Source organism: Poeciliopsis prolifica, unplaced genomic scaffold (assembly GCF_027474105.1).
Source record: "Poeciliopsis prolifica strain line A6 unplaced genomic scaffold, Auburn_PproV2 SCAFFOLD076, whole genome shotgun sequence".
Classification (NCBI taxonomy): Eukaryota; Metazoa; Chordata; class Actinopteri; order Cyprinodontiformes; family Poeciliidae; genus Poeciliopsis; species Poeciliopsis prolifica.
Genome location: NW_026562451.1, coordinates 359,232 through 382,248, shown reverse-complemented (window position 1 = coordinate 382,248; position 23,017 = coordinate 359,232). Strand labels below are relative to the sequence as shown.

At 37.9% G+C, this 23,017-nt stretch overlaps 1 protein-coding gene across 3 annotated transcripts in view; it reads left to right on the top strand.

Annotated features, from left to right (window-relative positions):
- The window catches only part of stxbp5a (syntaxin binding protein 5a (tomosyn)), a 95,621-nt gene extending 74,464 nt beyond the window's left edge, over positions 1-21,157 (top strand). The window contains exons 14-27 of one of the 3 annotated variants that reach the window (XM_055021420.1): positions 235-275; positions 580-800; positions 3,359-3,534; positions 3,802-3,927; positions 4,335-4,486; positions 7,727-7,789; positions 9,255-9,308; positions 12,497-12,547; positions 13,832-14,113; positions 14,235-14,604; positions 15,923-16,088; positions 16,221-16,332; positions 16,432-16,652; positions 17,336-21,157. In XM_055021420.1, the coding sequence (XP_054877395.1) occupies positions 235-275; positions 580-800; positions 3,359-3,534; positions 3,802-3,927; positions 4,335-4,486; positions 7,727-7,789; positions 9,255-9,308; positions 12,497-12,547; positions 13,832-14,113; positions 14,235-14,604; positions 15,923-16,088; positions 16,221-16,332; positions 16,432-16,652; positions 17,336-17,377 (2,077 nt within the window). In that variant the 3' untranslated portion in view covers positions 17,378-21,157. The remainder of the gene's footprint in view (positions 1-234; positions 276-579; positions 801-3,358; positions 3,535-3,801; positions 3,928-4,334; positions 4,487-7,726; positions 7,790-9,254; positions 9,309-12,496; positions 12,548-13,831; positions 14,114-14,234; positions 14,605-15,922; positions 16,089-16,220; positions 16,333-16,431; positions 16,653-17,335) is intronic. The other 2 variants (XM_055021421.1, XM_055021422.1) reach the window with 2 other exon arrangements.
- Positions 21,158-23,017: the final 1,860 nt, after the last annotated feature.

Genomic DNA, 23,017 nt, shown 5'->3' with positions numbered 1-23,017 from the left:
ACACTCTGACATACAATGATCTAACCATTCCCTTGTTGGTCTGGTTAGATGTTTAGTTGTCTTGTGGAAAGATGTTTGGTTTCAGTCTCATCTCACCAGATCACTTTCTTCCAGATTTTGGCTCTGTCTGCTATCAAATTTGTGGCAAAAGTCGAGTTAGAGTTTTTGTGATTGTCAGTATTGACTTTCTTCCTGTTGTTCTTCCACAAAATGTCTTTTTTTTTTTTATTCCAGTCATGCTGATGGAACAGTGAAGTTCTGGGATGCCTCTGCAAGTATGTGATTCCCACTGTTAATCTGTGCATCTTGTTTTCTGTTTATTTATTAGAATATCATTTTTTTAAAATAGAACTTTTTCCAAACTTTGAGCCAAAGAGATGCATTTTGGCTCAAATGTACCAAAATGCTGTACATTTTGGTACATTTGAGCCAAAATGTACCAACATTTAGCTTTGATGCATTAGATGTTGGGAGCACATCTAAGATATGTAATGTTATAGATTATTTTTGGTTTGTTCTCACAGGCTTTATCTTTCTGACACCGCAACTTATATGTTCTTTTTCTTGGCTCCTTTTCAGTAATGCTCCAGGTGCTTTATAAGCTAAAAACGGCAAAGGTCTTTGACAGGAACCGATCCAAGGAAGACAAGGGCAGCACTGAGGTGTCGGACGAAGATCCCTTTGCCATTCAGATTATGGCCTGGTGCCCTGAGAGCAGAATGCTCTGTGTGGCCGGGGTGTCAGCCAATGTTATCATCTACCGCTTCAGCAAGCTCGAAGTAACTACTGAGGTGGTGCAGGTGGGTTCCAGTTGTTGCCTTTACTTTAAATGTTGCTTTCTACTTTTCAAAAGTCAGTTCCAGCAATGCAAGCAGGCAAACATAATAGAGTTTCTACACAGTCTGAAAATTGGATGATCAGTTCCATTCTTTCCATGTCTTCTTTCTTTTTTTCCTTCTCCCACTTTTTGTTTTGTCAATATCAATATTTTAATTCATATATACTGTATATATTTGTCATAAATTCATGCAGAACCTGAACCTTCTTTATTTGGAAATGCCAATACATGACAAAAAGGTCTGCAAACCTGAGTCTTGAAAAGTTTTGATTTTTTTGGGAAAAAGAAAATCTATGTTCAGGAAAACAAGTTAATTGAAGCAATCTCCATCACCAAACATGACCCTTGTTTTCTTGTGATTTGCTTTCAACACTCAATTCCTGTCCTGATTTAAGATGCTTAAGATACATATAAACAATACACACACACTCAGAGGCAGTAAGGTTGCCATGCCGACAGACAGCAGTGAAGCAAGCAAAGCTAGACCAACGTTATAATCTTCTTTGATAGCAACCTAAGTGTTAATGGCAGTGCAGTGGGAGACTGTGTTTAGCTGAATAAAAACAAATGCAGTTAATCTATTCTCTGTGCTGTTGCTGCACCTGGCTCTTTTCAATCACAGTGTGTGGGCAGTGCTGTGATGTGTCTCACTGATGCCCTCTTTTTTTGTAAGTTCAGAACTGTTTGTCATAAATATTTAAAACCCTCAAAAAGCAGTCATGAATTTAAAGAGCCTGATCAAACGTACACACTCTTCCCCCACCTCACAAATGCTGCAGTGTGGAATCAGGGCTGGATATGAGGATATAGCTGGAAAAGTGTTTTTTTTTTTTTTTTTTTTTTGCATAAGGCCAAACTTCTACACAACCTTGTGGGAGTGAGGAAGAGAGCGCAGAGAGGGAGAGAATCTGATGAAGGGCACTGATCACTCTAAACTCCCACATGTCAATGGGGCTAATGAGGCTGACAGAATGCCAAGGAGAAAAGCTTATCGGCATTGTGCTTGAGCTCAGGAGCTGTGTGTATCTTTGCGAAGGCGGAGGTTGCAAAGGGGTAGCCTGGAGGGGGATTTAGAAGGAATAAAGTATTTCAGTATTAGAGAACCTCTTTGACTTTCAGTCTGCCCACACACTCAGACCCATCACTGACAAATCCATTTCATCAGAGCCGACTGTCTGAATGCATGCAGATGTCATTCACCGTCATGTCCTGTTGTTTGAATAATTGTTGTTGCCATACAAAGCAATGTGTGAATGTCTTACACTTTGCTGCTGTTAATTTGAATTTTATATGAAAGTGCAACTCATACTAGCCCTTAATTTTGCAGTTGAAGGAAAATGGCTGTTTTTTTTAAAATAAATTTGCAAATGAAATTGATATTAGAAAAAGTAAGACAAAATAAAAAACTTCTGCTGACAAAAATGGAGAATTACCTAAAGTTATAAATGTAGGTAATCTGTGCTATCTGTACTATTTGTGCAGCATATAAAGTGCATTTGCTGTACAATGCATCAACCCCACTAAAATAAAATTCTGTTCCTATTTATGAAAAGCCTGCATTGGTATTCGGCCTTCCGAAGTGATTATGATGTAGAGCCAACTTGAGCTGCAATTTTAGCTCTGGCAACTTCACAGTCTAAAGACTAAAATTGTTGCCAATTCTTTGTAAAATAGCTCAAGCTCAGTCATGATGAGTGGCCAGGAACTGTAAACAACAGTTTTCAAACCTTGTCATAGATTCTCAATTGAATTTAGATCTGAACTTTGACTGGGCCATTGTTACCCATCATTTTTTCTCCACACCGAGCTTTGCAGGCGCAGTCAGTTATGATATCATCTGACTAGAGTATTTCCTTTATGTTTACCTTTTCACACTCTAAGTCCTATTGTTCGTGGCAAACAATCGGATTTCTTACAGTTTCCTTTCAAGAATGGTTTTCCTCATCCAGGGCCTTTATAAGAGGGAGATTCTTGGAGAGTATGACCAATAAATAGTCCTGTTGACAGATTCTCTCCCACCTGAGCTGAGGATCTCTGCAGCTCCATAAAGTTATGAAGGGCCTCTTGGCTATTTCTCTGACTAAAGCTTTCCCTGCCCTGTTATTGTAGATGGGCATTCAAGTCTTAGTAGCTTTAAAGATGTGCTCTGACCTACCAGCCATGTTTATTGATCTACTAAAGACCAAGAAACGCACCTGCAGTTAAGTTAGCAATTTTAAGAAGTCTTACTTTTATACAGAGATTAAATAGCACATAATTTTGGGGGATCCAAGTATTGAAAGGTCTGTTTATAATGTGTCAAATTGAGAAACGGTTGCTGTGTTTGTATAATTTTGCAAGACATAGTATAAATGTACCAGAAAACACTTTATATGTTAATCTGTAAATTTCAAAACCTCTATCATAAAAAAAGGATGGAATTTGACAGGAAATAAAATTGAAAATGCATAGGAACCCTGAGATTTGCTAATATATTCTCATCTCTGCTGTCGTTCTGTGCACATCTGTGTGTGTTTGCAGTTACTAGAGGTGCGAATGCAGTATGAGCTGAACGAAACAGAGTCTCCAGATGGTGGAGGTGGCGAACAAACATCGGCACATCCCACCCCTGGTGCCTCCCCTCAGACAAGCGGCCCACCTTCACACCCTTCTACCAGCAGCAACAACTCTGACGGAGGCAACATACCCTGCCTTAAGTACGAGACAGACGTGCACAGAAAAGGGCTCATATGAAAGAAGTAGGAGCACTTGCATACACACTAACACACACAAGTCTTGCTTTCAGCCTCAAGCACAGCTGCACAGAGCTTTCAGAGGCCTCAAGTGTTCTCAGCTACAATCCCCCATCTCCCCTTCTCACATACAGTTTCATCTGCTACACATATCCAGCTGCACCACTTGTACTTCTCTTCTTTTGCCCTTTTCTCATTCCTTTTTTTTTTTTTTTTTGGTCTCTTCCACAGAGTGCGAAGTTCTCCTTTGAAGCAGTCTCCAGGCTACCAGGTGGATTTGGTGGTCCAGTCAGTGTGGGTGAGTGGAGAGCCTCCTCAGCAGATCACAAGTCTGGCGATGAATTCCTCCTACGGCCTGTAAGTGGATACACAGAGAGTTTATAAGAACACTGGGATCTGTTTCATCTTTATCTAGAGACTTCGTTTGATATTAGCAAATTTTCTATGTTATTATATTGCCTACTAAAATTAGTCGTAATTTTTTGTCCCTTTGCAACCTCAAACCTTAGTCTTATTTTACAGGCACTTCAACATAAAGTTGTGAACAACTGAAATGCATATGGAAAATGATACATAGTTTCTAGCAATGTTTATGTTTTTTCTTCATATAATTTTAAGTCTACCGTGCCTTTTAATCCAGCTATTCTGAGTCGATACTGTTGGATAACTTTGTTTCTAATCTATTCACTTTTATCCTTGTTTCTTAAATTTCTTGTCCTTGTGCTTCTTCCACTACCTCCATCTTTGCTTCAACTGCTCCCTAGATTGGTATTTGGCAACAGTAACGGCCTGGCAGTAGTGGACTACATCCAGAAAACGGTAGTTCTCAATCTGGGCACGGTGGAGCTTTACGGATCCAATGATCCCTACCAGAGACAGCCTCGGTCGCCAAGAAAAACGCGGCAGCCTTCAGGAGGTAAAGGACAAAGAAGACATGTGAAAGATGAAAAGTTTGTAAAAATTTCTGCAACCAGCCTAAATCAAGATTTTAGTATTTTAAACACGGGTTGCTTTTCTTTTTCTTTTTTTTCCTCCATGAGACGCTAATTGACTTGCACCACACGTAGAAACAGAACGTAAATAACACAATCTTTAAGTAAAATCTAGCTGTCCAGTTAGAAAGCAGCACTCAAAGTGAAACAAGTTCACCTGCTGTTGTGTAAAAGTGGAACAGGTGGAAGTGAGAGGCAATTAGCAAGACAATTCTTATAAAAGGAGCGGTTGTCAGGCTGTCTCATTCTTTCTGGCTGACATCTTGGTCATGTTTGCATGTCAGTGGTAACATGCAATGAGGTCTACAAACCACACTTAACAATCCAAAGCTATAAAGCTTTGCAGTGTCTGTCACGACAGTGTCCAAAGCATGGCAGAGGTAAGGGGAGGCAGGCCAGTGGACCAGGAAAGGGAGCCATAGGAGGGCAACATCCCAACAGCAGGACACCTTCCTTTGTGGAACTAGGAGCAGGAGGAGCACTGCCAGTATAATGCAAAATGGTCTCCAGCAGACCATTTATGTTCATGTTTTGCTTAAACTGTCAGAAACAGACTCCATAAGGGTTGCATGAGAGCCTGACGTCCACAACGGGAATCCTTGATTACAAGTCATTACCAAGCAGAGCAATTGACATTTGCTAGAGAACACCAATATTGGCAGATTCACCACTGACACACTGTTTTCTTCACGGATGAGAGCAGGTTCACGCCGAGCACGTGACAGACGTGACAGTCTGGAGATGCCGTGGAGAATGTTATTCTGCCTGCAACATCCTCCAGCATGACCAGTTTGGCAGTGGGTCAATAATGGTGTGAGGAGGCATTTCTTTGGAGGACTGCACAGCCCTCCCTGTGCTAGCTAGGCATGCCTGGAGTACCATAAGAGAAGATTTTTGTATTCATTGTGAGGCCGTATGCTGGTGCCTTGGGCCCTCAGTTCCTGAAAATCCCAGGCCTCCTGTGGCTGACATGTTTCAGCAGTCCCTATAAGTTGGTCTGCCCTGTACATTCCTCAGATCTGAATCGAATTGAGCACATCTTTTTTTCAATCCAGCCACCAACACCACATTGCAGCACAGACTGTCCAGGACCTGACTGATGTTTTCTCCCTGGTCCTCCCAGATCAACTGGTGCTTAGACCCTGATCTAATCTGTAAACTTATCTAAATATGAGACACACATACACTGCATCCATGGTGGCTTGCTAAAATATTCATCCCCGATAAGTTTTTGCACATCGTTTCAAGTTACAGCAACAAATTTTATGTAGTAGAGATACTTAGGACTGTGGAGTGGGAAGGCTTGTCATTTGATGTGTACTTATACCAGTTTTATACATCAAAACTAAAATCTATGCCAATTCCTGACAAATATCCTTTGATCAAACCACTCCATTTTTTGTTTGTACGTTCAGGATTGTTATCCTGAACATTTAGGATTGTTATCCTAAATGTTGACTTTTGCAAACACAAAGAGATTTTCACACACTATCGTGTTTTTAGTTGCAATACTACATTTGCAGCATCTACCCCACAATGCTGCAAATGCAATGTTTCACATTGTGTATAGAGTGAAGTCCTGAGGTTGGTTTCTTCATACAGCATTTTTGTTATGATTAAATTAGTTATCAGCAAACCCTTCTTTCACATTTCCCGTTTCCTAGATATCTTGAAATACAAAAGGTTCCCTTTTGCTTTCTTTCAACACTTATTTTCTTCCTGCAACTCTTCCATCAAGGTCAGATTTGTTAAATGCAAGACAAATAATAGCTGTTCTGTCAACAAATTCTTCATGTAAGCTGCGAGTCTCTTCAGCTCTTCTAGAGTTACCATGGCCCTCTTGACTGCTTCTCTGATTAATGCTCTCTTTCCCGAACCTGTAGTTATACGCAGACAGGCATGTCTTGGCAGACCTGCCATTCTCTTTCTATTTTCAGCTGATGGATTGAATGGTGCCCAGAGTCCTATACAAAGTTTGAGAAATTGTTTCATTGCCTAACCCTGCTTTAAACCTCTCTGCGGCTAAATCCTTGACCTGCCTGCTGTGTCTACTGGTCCTTCTTATGCTGATTTTTTACTAATATTCTCCGCCAACCCCCTGAGATCTTCAGGGAATTGTTGTATTAATATTGACATTAAGTTATAATTAAGAGGACAGTTTTAATTTTTTTTTTTTCATCTTTGAGGCTGCAGTGTATTTTTTAGTTAAAGGTATTAGAGAGACTAAATGAATAGCACATCTTTTAGATTTTAATTTGGTAGAAATCAAAACCATTCAATACATCATTTTCTGGCTCTTGACGTGGGAAAATAAGAAAAGGGGGAAGTGTTATGAATACCTTTGCAAGGCCAGGTAAATTGATGCTATCCTATATCTGTGCTGGGCTAGAGTTGGATGACAAAGCATTTTAACACAGTGCTCACAACTCAACCTTTTCCATTTTTGTCTATGGTCTCCACATTTCTGCTTCTGTACCTTTTGATTGCATGTTTTTACTCTCCCTGAGCTCCAAAGTATCTGCAACACGTAACTGGATTCAGTGTTGACACACTGCCATCATGTGCTGAACAACAGCAGTGCAGCTACATTGCCCACTAGGTACCCAATTCCCATTTGTCTTATTAGCAAATGGGAATTGCAAGTGCATAGTTTGCAAGGAATACACACATGCTGAGTGATGACCTTATGATAATGTTTTATCATCCATTGCTATTGAAAACAACTATCAAAAAATGGAAATATTGAATTTATTCATCTTTTTTTTCACAATGTTGCAAAAATGTGCTGTATAAATACATCTGTTGTCACTATGGGCACCAGGCTGGTTCATGTCGGGCTTGGCAAGCTTGAGCTGTAATCAGACGTCCAGCTGTGTTTGTGTGCCAAAAGGGACTGCGGTCTGACTAGCTTTCTGCCTCATAGGACAATGTCACAGATGCGCATGACTGCACACGGAAACATGTATGTGGCAAAAAGAGAAATAAACATTCAAACTGAATGGAAACAGCTCCATTCTTTTCAAAGCAGAAAACTACCCATCTATTTGTATGTTTTGCTTATTTTTATAGCATTTTTTGAGCTGACATTTATTGTTTACATTTTTAAAATAAAGATTTTATTCATTCAGTTTAATGACAATTTGTGTTTATTTGCTCCGCTGTAGGCTTGTGTGACATTAACGAGTGTTCAGCCACATCAGAGGACCGCTGCAAGTCTCCAACTTCAGGTAACATGTTCTTCAGTGTGTCTGTTGAAACAGGTTTGTCCAAACACTATTAGTCCAAATTATGCGTTATAGCTTTTAACCAAAATAGACAGAGGCAACAGTTATTAAACATCAGTCGTTTTTGCTGTTTTTCCAGAAAATAATATTCTTAATTGTTGCTTGTTAAAGCAGAACGTTATGGTGCATAGTTTTGTTAAACCACATCATTGTTTTACTGTCAGCTTCACTCATCCTCAGCATAATATTTTTTAGTCCATACAATATATTCCCATTTCCACACATATTCATGTGTAAGAGGAACCTATTCATTTCCATTATTTGTTTCAGTTAGAGAAATATAAGTTTTGCATTTTCAGTATTTGCATAATGGCATAATTATGGAAAATTATAAAAGCACTGTGATGCATTAATTTGTTTCCAAGTATATTAGATTTTATGTCAATATCCTTCAGTTTTGTCTAGGTCCACTCCATCTATTCCTCCAAGCGAATAAGTAATTTTTATAAACGGTAACAAAATACAGATTTCTGGTTTGCAGAGATGCTCTTCTGTTTGCATTCATATAATCTACATTGCTGGTACCCTTGGAAAACAAAATGGCCCAGTTTCATCTCATTATGAGTAACTTGGCATCTGTGCGACAAAATGATGAAAATGTAAAGGTCAGATACAAATCACGTCTCTAAGTCTGCCTGCTGTTTCCAGGTGTGATTGTAGTTCCAACCCCCATGTCTGGTACCATCAGTCCCCACAGTACAACACATCAGTCTGCTATGCATAATTTATGGTGAGAGAGATAAGGGGCTTTCCAGCATAAGTTACATGCTTTAAATAGTCATTTGATCTAAGTCCAAATATTTTTTGGGGGTTTTGTTTTGTTTTTTTCAGAAATGTATCAGGGTTTTCTGGTGTGGTAAAAACATGGATTGCTTTTATAACCACAGCTGTCCTCTAAATTGTTCAAAAAGAATAAAAAAAATACATAAGCACACAATGTAAAGAAATTAAAAATGTATTGTATGTTTTTTTTTTCACACAAACTTTTCACTTCTGGGCACAAACACATATAGAAAACTGAAATTAAAGCTGCAGCTGGTAATCTATATTAAAATAAACATTTTTTGCAGGTTTGTTATAACTGTTACTATGTCCTGATCACAGAACATAAGACATATAATTTGTGAACAAATTAATCTTCTCTGGCTGTATTACCACAGGGGGGAGGCTGAGGAACTAATTTTTTTGTACAGACTTATCTTTGCCATATTATACTCGACATAGTGACAGTTTTAACAAATAAACAAAAAACATATTCTTTGTAAAACATTCTGCAACTTTAAGCTAATATTCTGAAGAACTATTGAGTTAAAAAAGATACTTTGCCCAGTAGAACTAAACTGACTCAAGAATTTGTTTCTAACTGTACATTTACTGTACTTTACTCCCCCTCCTCTTATCCCAAAAGTGTTGATGTCACACAGCAATCTTCAACAGTTCTACAATGGAGGTGGTAGAGGAGGTAAGACTGGCCCAAAGTTTCCATAAGAGGCTCTGTTGGCAGGACAAATATGGTCCCAATTTGGTACCTCTGTTTTTGTTTTTTTGTTTTCTTTTGTTTATCTTTGTTGTGAATTCACTTCCTCTGTCCTTGCTGCCTATAGTCAGCAAATACTACTTGGAATAAATAATTTAAGTGAAGAAAAAAAAAAAAAGAAATTTCAATGTCAAGGTTAGCTTCTGTTCCACTACCTTTTTGTACAATATACATTCCAATATAAGTGGATGGCTTAATTTGTTTTTAACAAATTATTTTTATATATTTGATTGCAAAAAATACATAACATTGAGAAAACTGAAAGTTCTTGGAGCAGAGGATGACCTAGAATGACAATGACATTGCAACTGCTTTGAGACAACCTAGTTGTATGATACACATCTTGCATGCTACTTGTATGTAGCACATGTGTCAGACTGTAAGTGTGTTTGCGTTTGCCGTCTGTCCTGATATGATTGTTGATAATATGGTATGAAACCCCAGAGCCCATCATTGTTCCAACTTTGTATTCATTTACCTCCAGTGTTTTGGTCAATGGTAAAAATAAAGTTTGCAAAAGCTGTAGTGTCACATTTGAGATGCCCCTTATATTGAAGGCCAATAGATCAATTCATTACATAACTGTTTACTATCTGAAATATTAAATTTAACAACTGAGTATTTCCATCCAAGTTTTCTACGTGTTGCAGTGATGTTTGAATTAAGAGGGATTGCATTGACTGACATACCTCTGTGTCTGTGTGTGTGATGTGACCTGCTCTGCTCGCAAACATTTCCAGAAAACGGTCAGCGTGGGAGGAATATGCCCAAAGCACACCTAATACAGGACTTTTAAAATATTTGACATTTAAGCCAAAGTGCTAAGTTTTTAGGACATAATAAAAACTTTGTAAGTTTTATGTACCCTGGATTGACTGGAATTGCATTAAAATATTTTTGCAAGAATAATAGACACCTTCTGTCAAAACCCAAAGGGAACACCGTAATTTTAGTCCAGCAATTTTCTCCACTGGAAACATTGTCACCAGGAGCAACACATGAGTTCATAGAAGATTGTAGCTTTATCATGTCAGACTAATACATTGTTATGTTAGTTGAAGCTAAAACTTAAAGAAATTGGAGAAGACATCAGGATAACTGACTCAACACAGGAAACTTCTTCCTGTGTCAGATTTACAAACTAACAGACTGATAACTTTTCTGGATTGTATTGGTGGTGTTGCATGGCCGTTCTTCGTCTTCTGGTTAATCCTGATAAGAAACCAGTCTCTGTCATGCAAACTAGTTATGTGGCTCCATGCAGTTTTCCTTCGAGGGACAAGCGTTATTCAGCCACACAAGATTGCGCAATAACAGGTCTGTACACCGCCTGTTGATACTACAAAGTGGATTGGTAAGTGAGTTACTTGGACAAGTCATGATGAATGTTGTTATGGGACTAAGAAGAAAACTTGTCTACCTAAAAGTTAAAGTTATAGGCGAACTTGCAGATAGAACACTGACAGGGTAAAACTGGTTTAAACCATCATGCTCCACTGGTACTGTCTTGGGAATTGCAATCAGGTCTATAAGGGGTAATGTTGGTTGCCTTCATGATTCAAGACCTCCACTTTCTGTCCCTGTTGTCCAACTCCGTGTTTAATTTAGGCCCTGACCATTGAGTAAACATTCTTCTTGTGTTCTTTATGACTTCTACTCCTAAGTGTACAGTCCCACCAGCTTTCCTGCTCTTGCGCTGTTGGTGCACAACCCCCAAGTACTGGCAATTCACAATCCGGCAGCACAATCCGGCAGCACAACTTAGAACTCCTGCAGACTGTGCTTCTGTCGCCCCTCATTTGCTGATCATTACCAAACTCTAAAGCTGAATAAGCATTTGTCTTACTTATATTGACGGTGTTACCAAAACATCATAGATGGCTTGCCATCAGTTTAAGGCTGCCATGTCAAAACTCTGCTCCTGTCAAGAAAAATTTATACTTGAACAATCAAATTTTGGGACTCAGTTGAGAGAAGTACAATCTTGATAATAATTGGACCATACAATGCGGATGAAATTTAGTAAGGTTTTTTTTTTTAGCATATCCATGCAAAACATGTTGTCATGTTAATGTATGTAGTTCAGATTGTGCAAATTCTTATTTAGATGCCTCTAAACTGTAACTAGGAAAGAATCTCCTGGTCACTACATCTCTAGGTAAAATGCGTACAATATATGTCATTCGCCATTTTTAATTCTAAATAAAAAATCATTAAATTTGAATGAACTTAGTGACTTTACCTGATCACATTGTTTCAGAAGTATGCTGTGCCTTAAAGATCTATACAAATAGGTATAAATGAGATGATGCTTTATGATTCAGCATGGTAGCTGCAAAAGTGAAAGAATTCATTTTGTTTCTTTTATTCATAAAAGATCTTAAACACACACGATACCTCATTTGTTTTTAGGATTCGGGGTGTGGATTTCACTTTTGCTTTTTAGGAATAGAATATTGTCATTTATTAAACCATTAATGTTAACTAGTGGCACATCTAAGCTTCATAACAATTTGTAGAGAATGCTATATCTTGGTGACTGAGTGATAAAAGTATTTTTGTACATTTTTTTCCTTCTTTCGAATCAACCTCTCGCCTTTATTTACTGTCATTTGTTTTTCACTTCCACAAAAAGTTGTGTTAAATATTTATATAGTTATAAACCCACTCCAGTCAACTTGAATCACTTTTTTCCACTGTCACTGTCTTCTTTCATTTCTGATGTTCTTTATTATTACTTCCTGGTTCTTGCTGCATGCTTCTTTGGCATGACAGTCCTGAATGGCCCTTGCAGTATTGGTCTGTCTCACCAGTCTTCTCTTTAGGTATTTGTACAACTAGAGGTCCCCTGTTTTGTGTTTTGTCACAGCATGCCTTTGAGATATAGGAGTTGCCTCTATGTTTTTACGTAGAACTTTTGTATGTAAAGCATTTTGGCTCCTCTTGTCAGTAAACCAATTCCCTGGAATATGTCCCAGCTTTTCTTTTTTTTTCTTTAGGTGTGTCTCAGCATTGTGCACAATTCTTGTCCAGTGCTGGGTACCTGGCTTTGCATGGCACCGTGTCATAGCTTAGATGTGTGTTTGTAAAGAGGGATGTTCTCTTTTTTCCAGCAAAGATGTCACGGAAATTAAGCTTACCTACTGAGCTAAAGCCAGACTTGGGTAAGCCTTGACTTCGTGTCTCCAAACATAATTTTTAATATGATTTGCAGTATGATTTTATTGCTCTGACTGGACTCAGCCACATTCCATCAGTCCAGTGGAGTATATTTCTCTGGTTTTTGGTCTCAAAATTGGCAAGCTGTGCAGATGTTCTCCTGAGTTTGCATGTGACAAAAGTAGCACTGATCTGGCGGTAATTAAAATGCATTGAGCAGAACCAAAATGTTGGATTTTTTTTGTTTTTCTTTTTTTCTTTTTTTTTTTTTTAACTATATTGGGGTTTTCATAAAAGGTCAGTGGTGCTAACTGCTCACCCTTTCTCACTGCAGAGCTTTTTGTAACTTTTGCAGCTTTCCTTTTCTTCTGTGTTATTTGTGTATTTTCTTTTCTCTGTGTGATTGTTTCTTTTAACATAAAGATGGTTTTCAGTTGGTAAAATAGAAATATTTACTTCCAGGGACATTCAGCTGTTAGATTGTCATGTTCAACACATTTTTTTTTATTTTCAGATCACTAGTTAACTTAAATAATTCAACTTCTAACTGGATATAAAATATCTTTGGTGCCCGATATACAAAAGGAAGGAATACAAGACAGCAAAATGTTTTTGAAAATTTTTAGTAAAAATAATTTTTTCCCGATCTGAAGCGTATGAGAAGCTTTTCAGTTATGAATTTAAAGGTCAACATTACCAATAGATATCTGCTTTTGCACTCATTTATTATTTTATTGTGTGTATCCTTTGAACTTTGTCCACTATTTGCTCCATTACAAATTCAAATGTATTTCGGTGGGACAATTACATTTTTTTTATTTATTTATTTATCTACCACTAAATTTAAAAATTGTCACTCGGCTTCACCCTCATACTTTTGTATAAAACACTAATGAACATATGGAATACATCAGAAATAAATAAAGTTGAAATGAAGTGTGAATCACACAGCCAATGCTCCAGTGGACTTGTTTGGATTCAAAGCATATGCAATTGTTATAATAGCCCTTGCAATACTCAGTTAAATTTACAATACAATTGTAAGAAATAAAAAATAATAATAATAAAAACATTTTTGATAACCATAAATGATTTCCCTGCACTTTACAGTAATACTCAGTATTACTGTACACATTAAATCCCTATAAAATAAGTTGAGTTTGGGATTGCAATGTAACAAAATGTGGAAAAGGTTCAAGGAAAATGAATACTTTTGCAAGGCAATGTACAGATTAAGTTGATGTTGCTGCGTTGCAGGTGCTTTACCTCTCTCTGTTTTCTCCGTACTGTCCTTCTGTCCGTGTGCCCACCGCGGGGTGCCAACCCGTTAGACCACCGGGACAACTCTTTCAGCCGCTCCCGCTCCTCCAGCGTCACCAGCATCGACAAGGAAGCCCGAGAGGCCATCAACTCCTTTCACTTCTGTGAGACTTTTGCCCGGAAGGGAGACTGCACTTTGACGCCCTGTTTATATGTTGGCACCTCACTGGGGACTGTACTCGTTCTGGCACTCACTTTGCCACCTGCAGGGGAGCAGCGGCAACTGCAGCCAGTTATCATTTCACCTACTGGTAAACTTCATATAGTTTCTTATTGAATTTATTAAATTACATTAGAGTTAAAGATAACAGTCCAAAGGATCAGCAGCAGAGATGCCGAGTGTGAAGCCTGAGAGACAATTTCTTTTCACAGGTATGTTGGTACGGCTCAAGGGAAGCATCATGCGGATGGCTTTTCTGGACTCTGCTGGTTCCCTGCTACCGTCTGCATTTGAAACGTGGTGTGAGCCCAACGTCACAGCTGATGGTGAAGAAAGAGAGAAGATCCGAAAGCGGCGGCCCGTCTCCGTTTCACCTTCCAGCTCACAGGAGCTCAATGAGAGTCAGTTTGCTGTGGTGTGCTCTGAGAAGCAGGCCAAGGTCATTTCACTTCCTTCCCAGACCTGCATCTACAAACACAGTATCACAGAGGCTTCTTTCATCTTACGGGCAGACGTCGTACAGATGAACCAGTCAGTGTGTGTGGCTTGTTTTTGTGCCAACGGCCACATAATGACCCTCAGGTAAGGAGTTCAACCAAGGATTGTTAATCAAACAATTAATTTAAACAGTCTGAATGGATTTGACTTTTCTTTTTCAGTAAAACTGTTTTTATCTTTCTTTAAATTAAACAACCTGTTAAATCCATTTAAATGTTATGCCAGTTTTAGTATACTTTAATGCCAAAATGGAGAAATAGTTGCAAATTGCTTTTCAGTTAACAAATTATTTTCATTAGACACCATTAAACATATATCATCTGTAAGTCAATAACTTACAAATGATACTGACTTACAAATAACATTTCTTATTGTTATTGCTTTGGAAAAAACTGGTAATTTGGAAAGACCAGACTGCAACTTTGCAGCCATGGAGCCTGAGCTCCACAACACTCACAGATTGGATGAGGCATATGACCTTAGTTGTGTCCTGCTGTTGAGTTGTTACATCAAGTACTCAGTTCCATGCCATTCCACAAGGCCAGCAGGCTTCTGGTATCACAGCAAGATGCTACTGAGCACCACACTGACCATAAACACTGACCTAAAAGGCAAGACAGACGGTATAATTAGCTGAGATGACATGAAGCCACCTATTTTATTGGTTTGTTAAAGTCTTACAATATAGCATGCCTTGACTATGAATAACATATGGTACCACATTTTCTCCACTCAATTTTCAAACATCTTTGAATACAGCACTTTGTGAATGGCCAGTTTTATTGGCATGCACATTTGTGTCTTTCCTCTTTTATGGAACGTGTCATTGTAAGATCTGTCTGACTTACCAGGATGCACTTTTATCGTGCACATTGCGCAGACAATGCGTACTACATTCAACGAACCGTATCCTAAAGCGCTGTATCTGACGTTGTAGCTAATGCATCTGTCAAGGTTGGAAACTCTCCACTCAGACAGCAGGTGAATTTCTGTGCAGCGTGTGACGGGTTGTAATTGAGGAGGGGCGTATCAGTGTGACGGTCATTTTCATCAATCACAGTTGCCTGAAGTGACAGACAGAACAGCCGTCTATATGGGTGTCTGTGTGGACAAAGCGAGGATGTCCAGCTGTTTCTTTGTGTTACTGTGTTTGTGTCATTTTTTGCGCCTCTTCCAAATTGTCAGTGCATAAAAAATGCTCAGACTTTCAGGATCTTCAGGCACTTAAGAAACTCGTTTATCATGTTTAAATCATAAAATATGGGCTCCCACTAAGACAACCATAGGAATGCAGACAACTGTTGCAATTCTGAATGCTGAGGTAGCCTGGACACAGTGGGAACAATTATTAATAATTCATTCATTTCAAATAATTTCTATTGTTTCTGTGCCTCCTTCCTAGTGTGCCGGGACTGAGACCACTCATGGATGTAAACTACCTACCTTTGACAGACATGCGGATAGCCAGGACGTTCTGCTTCACAAACCTAGGCCAGGCCATGTACCTTTGCTCGCCCACCGAGATTCAGAGGATAACTTACAGTCAAGAAACCTGTGAAAATTTACAGGCAGGTTACTCAGTGTTGAGCCAACTCTGATGTTAGTTGTGTCTGCAAACTTTGTGAAATGCAAAAAAAGAAAGATGGTATATACTTTTTTAAAAAAATAAATCCTATTTACAGGAGCTTTTTGTATTTTAGGAGATGCTGGGTGAACTTTTTACCCCAGTAGAGACACCAGAGGCACCAAACAGAGGGTTTTTTAAAGGTCTCTTTGGAGGAGGAGCGCAATCGCTGGACAGAGAAGAACTATGTAAGCCAGAGTCATCATAAATATGTTCTCCTCTTAAATGTGTGCAATCAGACTCAACATAATCTGTTTCATCTTCTGCACTGTTCCTGCTTCACTAAGTTGGTGAGTTAGCGGCTGGGAAAGCATCTCGAAGTCTGGCCCAGCACATCCCCGGCCCAGGTGGCATCGAGGGGATGAAGGGAGCGGCTTCAGGTGTGGTCGGAGATCTGGCACGTGCTCGGATAGCGCTGGATGAAAGAGGCCAAAAACTGGGTGAACTGGAGGAGAGGACAGCTGCCATGATGGCCAGCGCAGATTCTTTTTCCAAACATGCCCATGATGTAAGAAAATGTGTTCAAAAATAATAATAATCAAAAAAAGCATGACTTGTCAAGAAATCTCTCATCAAAAAACATTTTTGTTTGTTTTTTAAAGAACTTAGCATGTATTTTTTCTTTTAGTGTGGCCAGAGTTTGCCGATTTACTGATATAATTTAATGACTATAAGAACAAATTTGTTGTGGCACAATATGCACAAAAATTGTGAAAAACCAAACCAAAAACCAGAGTCCGGGTGCATTTTACATCTCATAACAGTGAACATGTGCCTTATTTGAATGTGCAGTACATTTTGTAGGTTTGATGAGATGGATCAGATTTTATTTTTAAAAAATTCTAAAACATACTAATGTTTACCATTGAGCCATGTTTTCTTTACTGATGAAACGGTTTGCTTTTTCTTTGTTGCTGCTCGTTTGGGAAAGCTAAATAACTTAAAGCTAAATCACTTAGCTTTAAATTATTTGTGCATTGTAGAAATTATTTCTGCAAAGCATCTTTTGGTAAATGCTAATTTTATTCATTTGCCCACTAGAGGGCAGAATAGAGCCACGTATCATGACCTATGGATTTGATGTAACTTGTGTACAAAGCATTTTTATTTTCTTTGGAAATTTGCATCCAACTGTTTTTATGTTGTTTTTAATTCACTGTATTTTCTCACCTGAACATTTTCTCCCTCCAGATGATGCTGAAATGCAAAGACAAAAAATGGTACCAATTCTGACGGGCCACTGGCAAGGAGCAGTGCTCTGTGGTTATAACTATCTCACTGACCTTCCATCAGCTCAACTGGACTCACACTGACTCCCCCACCATCTGTCCATCGAGCCGTCCGTCTGAGCCTTCTTCACTGGAAACATTTGGGAGTTTTTTCCCTAGCACAATGTTGGATACTGTACTTACCTCAATGTGAAGGTGGAACTGAGGTAAAGAGGGGCAACCTCAGAGGAAAGTAATACATAAATGGTGACATTTTTTATTTTGTTTTGTTTTTTTGTTTTGTTTTTGTTTTTCTTCATGTTAAACCTCCCTTCCAAGGCCTCAGATTGGTCCATCTGCCTGAGGAGTCCTCATTCTCATTTTGCCAAAACATCCTTTTACTGTTGTCTCCTCTGTGTATCTTCTTGGCCAATATTCAGACCAACAGATAATGGCTGAAAGAAGACTTAATATTTAATCAAGTTACAATGAATTCATGTAAGAGAAAAGGAGTCTAAATAAATCCATATATCTATACATAGATCTAATAAATGTGCAATGCTGTATTCACTTGTAGACTTTTGTACTTTAGTGACATTTATGAAAGAATGGGATTTCTCATCAAGTCGATGGCAGAGAAGTGTGCAGAGCCTGCAACAATGTGGGCAGTCGCAAACGTTAAAGCTACTCTGATGTATGCTGGGTATTTCCTCATCTTGTTCGATCTCAAAACTCTTCTCTGTATCTTAGACTTTTAAACTGTTACAGAGTGGATGTGCTTGTGTGTGTGAAGCGGGGTGTGTGTGTGTGTGTGTCATTACTCTGTTTAATAATTCTTGGGGTTTTCTGCTCTGTATTAATCAAAAACTTATTTTTCTAAAGGTGTGAAAATGGTCACAGACACAAAATTACTTTGTTCTTTCGAAAAGGGCTGGAATCTATGAGAAGAGCAAGGCTATCATTTCTTTATTTTTTTATATTGAATTGGATCTTAACATATGACCCACTCGTCATCAGTCCAGAAAAAACTTCTGCCTACCTTTGATGTCACAAGCTTCTCCAATTATATGTATAATTGCAATGCTTCTTGGCATTAAACATTAGACAGCAGGCAAATATGTTTTGTTTTGGGTTTTTTTCCCAAAAGGGTGCCACATTTTCTTCAGTCAAAATGCATTTATGGGTTAAGCAGCATAATGGAAGATTTTGGATGCATCCCTGAGAGAAAACCAGTTTTTCTCAAAACTTTCAAGAAATGAGACATATTAAGAACTGAACAATTTATTTATTTACCAAGCACTGCAGTATCTTACATGCACTCCAGCAGTGCATGGAAGCACTGCAATCACCCACAACAGCGTGGTTGTACATACTGGTCACATACCTCTGTAGGATGACATTCCATTCTTTAACCAGCATTTCTCTCAACCAGTTTGGTTGTGTTTAGAGAGGTTTGAGTCAGCACAAATGCTCGCCACTCCATCCTCTCATCCATTGCTCCAACAACATACATAGAATTCCCTACATATACTTACACTATGACCTTACTATCCCAATGCTGCAGGGATATTTTGGACCTAGAACTATTACCCACATTAATAGTTCAATAAGGCTCTATTGCACATGTTCTTGATAGTGTATTAAGGATCTTGTTGTCAGTACCAAGGGAACCAGACGCTCCCAATAAGAGTCTATATAGTCAATTCTGCTGCTCCCCCCACGACTGTATTTCCTTATAAATGTGGCACCATTCAGGATTATGGCCAGAAAGCATTGCTACAATATGATTATATATATATTTCAATGCTATATTTTAATCATATAAAATTTTAAATCAAAGTCAGATTATTTACATTGTCTTTGTAAGATAACTTTCTATGTTTATTTATTCATGAAGGAGACTTGAGTTCAATATCGAAAACGATCACCTGGATTATATTTTCTGAGTTCCAGCTTGTTTCTGATGGTGTTCGCAGTAAGCCCCTTCATGTGGTGTATCTCCTGTATGTCAGGCATCTAACCTTTATTTGTATATAAGTAAATAGTTTGACAATCTTAGACCAACTAGAAACATTAATGTTGCACAAGAAACAAACGAGGAGACAGGCCATATTTTTTCTGACGCCAAAGAGTTTCTTTAGCTTGTCCATTGAGTTATTGTTTGGTACCAGCGGTTCACTTTTCAATAACTTAGAATATTATTGAAAAGTTTATTTATTTCAGTAACTTAAGTGAAAGAGAAACTCACATTATTTGGGTTCAGTATTCAGAGTGATATTTTTTCACAGTTTTTTTTCTGTTCATTTTTTATAATCATGTCTCATTACCAAAAGTAACCAAAGTTCAGTTATTCTGTCTAGTTTTCCCAAAACTCTTGAAAAAAAACTTTGCATAAAAACGCAGTTGCTTGTACAACTTTTTCAATCACACTTTTTCCTTCTGCCCATTTTTTTCTATAACATTGTTAAAGGCAGCCCTTGGTGAAGAGCCACTTTTAAAAGCAACTACCTTTTCTGGCATTAGCTTCTTTAGCTAAAGCCAGAAAAAGTGGAGAGCGTCAGAGACAGTCTCCTGGATAACTGCCAAGTCAGCAGTCTTCCTTATGATTGTGTAGGACTTAGCACAATATTTTCTTTAAAATTGGCTTGTGCAGTACTCCATATTTCTGTTAAATGTAATTTTGTGCTTTTATTAGGTGTAATCCATAATTACCAAAATGAACAGAAATAAACACTTGAAACATACCACACTATTTAATGTATTAATCTAAACTAAAAAGAGTTTTGCTTTTTGCATTAAGCTACTAAAATAAATGAACTTATAAAATTCAAAGTTTTGTGACACATTACACGTTCATATATGAAGAGCGGACAAAGACACAGTTCAACTTGGGAGTTCTATTGCCATCGCCATTTGTTGTTACTTGAAATTACGATAGAATGCCATTTATTCAAAAGTACAAAACGGGATGTTTCATCTAAAGTTAAATGTTTCAGTGGAACAAGCTGTGAGTCAGTGATGCTGTTCCATTCAGTCCAGAACCACAGCTCACCTCCTTCAATACATATGGTGTTTATAAATGTGTGAGTGCGTGTTTGGATGTCTGTGCCCATCTGAGTTACATATTACTAATATTGTTTTCTGGTAGCTCAAGTCCAAGTCTCTCCTTGTTAAAAAAAAAAAGTGAATCTGGGCGAGAGTCAGAGTACAGTTAACAGAGCCGCCAACACAGAAAAAATGTGTCAGAGGATCAGCAGATGATGTCAAAATTCTGGTTTATTAAAACACATGTTTAGTCTGTATGCAAATAGCCTTCAATTTTCAGACAAAGTTGTTATGTATTACCAAGTTGTTCCACAGCTATGGTGGATGTCTGGTTCTCTGTGTTCAGTATGGAGTGTGGATGCTAGCAGAAAAAAAAGGAAAAATAGCCTGTCTTTTTTCTTCTACTTGTGTTTGTCTTTTTAATTTTGTTCCTGCAAAACGTCATGCTTTTTTAAAATTATTATTTATTATGTTTTCGTCCTGCTTCTGTGTGGTTTGTTACAGTCTGCAGTATTCTTACCTGGTACAACCCACACACTCAAACAGTTCGAGGGACTCCTGTGTATTTCCGCACACCGTCTTCTGTCCCGGATTCAAAACTCATCAGTGGGGTGCAGTATTTTTCTCATTGTAGCCAATTTTCTTGTACAGTTTTATGCAAATTTCACATGGATGTTATGACTTTATCTGCTTCCACAAAATTTAGAAATTCTGTAGATAGAGATTACTGTGCAATGGAAAATAAAAAGTGAGAAATTTATTTTCTGTCCTTTTATATTTATTTTTGTTTGGTTTAGCTAGAACAGAGAAATGGGATCTACTTATGTGCAATCCAAACATTTACCTTTAATGTGAGGCAATCTTCCATGGAAAGTTTACAGTGTTGCTTTATTACCTACTGTAGTTGCAGGAACCTGTGGGCTCTGGAAAAATTGTTGTAGTTACATAATTTGGTTCACAAAAATCAACTGCAGTGTAATGGACTTAACATAGCTGTGCATTTTTTAAAATTCTTTTTCTTTTTTTTTAGTTAATTTGTTAAAAAAATGAAATCCTCAAAAGTTTGAACCACTTAAACACAGAGATTTTTATTTTCCTGCTTCGAACTGGAAAAAAAAAAAATCATAGATATGCTGGACTTGAAGCAAAGTTGACGAACAGGCTTTGTTTTTGCAGTCTGCTTTTTAATATATTTTAATTGCCGGTCTTTGGATTTTACATTTACAGTACTTTGCAAAAGTACTTATTCCATTTGAACTTTTTGCTTTGTACCACATTCAAAACAATACATTTTAATGGATATTACTCAGATTTTATGTGATAAAACAGAGGTAACCCATAAATGGGAAGTAAAAAGAATTTTTTTTTTTTTAATTTGATCCATTGGCTTCTCAATACATTATAGTTTTACTTTCATCCAACTCCTAACCAGCAAAGTTTCCACCAACTTTACATCATAATTTTGCCCATCTTGCTATGCCAACCAACTCAAGCTCCATTAGATTGAAAGGAGAATATCTGCAAAAATCACTTTTCAGGTTTCGCCACAACACTTGAACATTGTTTGATCTGAGCCATTTCTTTGTTGCTTTGGTTGTATACTTACAGTCATTGCACTGCGGTTAGATAACCCTTTTGTTCAGGAAACAAGCTTTTCTTCCAATGCATCCAGTTCCATTACTCTTCCCAAGAGCTCTTATCAGATTCCCTATCACTGCTGAAGAAAAGCCTTTCTAGTTCTGCCATCTCCGGCACGTTTCACCATGTCGATGGTGTGTTCGGCGGGAAATGCCCAGTTATTTTTACATGGAGGCCAAGTTTAGTTTTGTTTTCATTTGACCAGAGCATCTCCTTTTACGTGTTTCATTTGTCCCTGACTTGGCTTGTTGTAAGATCTAAGCTTGGTGTCTTTTATCGAACTGTCAACAATGGTTCCTTTGTTGCAGAGTGAATAAATAGTTTTCTGGTTGACAATCTGCCGCTTTTCTAGTTACCCTGGGCCTCCCAATAGCTACTCTGATTAACTCTCTCAGTTTCTTGCATGCCTGTTTCAGTGTAGTCTTCGTAATTATTTTTTTTTTAATAATAGATTCAACAGCATTCTATTATACATTTCAGGTTTTAGAGGCTTTTTCAGAAGCTTTATTCTTCTCCTCAATGTTATATATGATCTCACAGATGTTCTCCTTGTTTCTCCGCTTATGTTTTGTAACAAACTGCTGAAGCTTTCATACAATAGCTGAATTTATACTGAGGTTCAGTGTTGTGCAGTTGAAGTCTAGTATGGCAAATACAAATGCACACCGCACTTCAGATTGTTTATCTTAAAAATCATTTTTTTGCTTGATTTAGTTTATGGAGGATTGCAAGGCACTGTAGCTTTCTCTGGTAGTTAGAGGCTATCCTTGTGTGTTCATTAGAAAATGTATGGTCTCACTAATTGCAAAACATATTTCATAATCAAAACTGAAATAGACACAAGAATGAAGTGTGGCCCTGCAAAACAAAATTTAATTAAAAATGGAAAAAAACAACTTAGCTAAAGTTATATCCAACAAATAGAATTATCTTTTACTTGTATCAGTAACAGTCTTAATGTTGTGGCTGAAGTTTCCACATG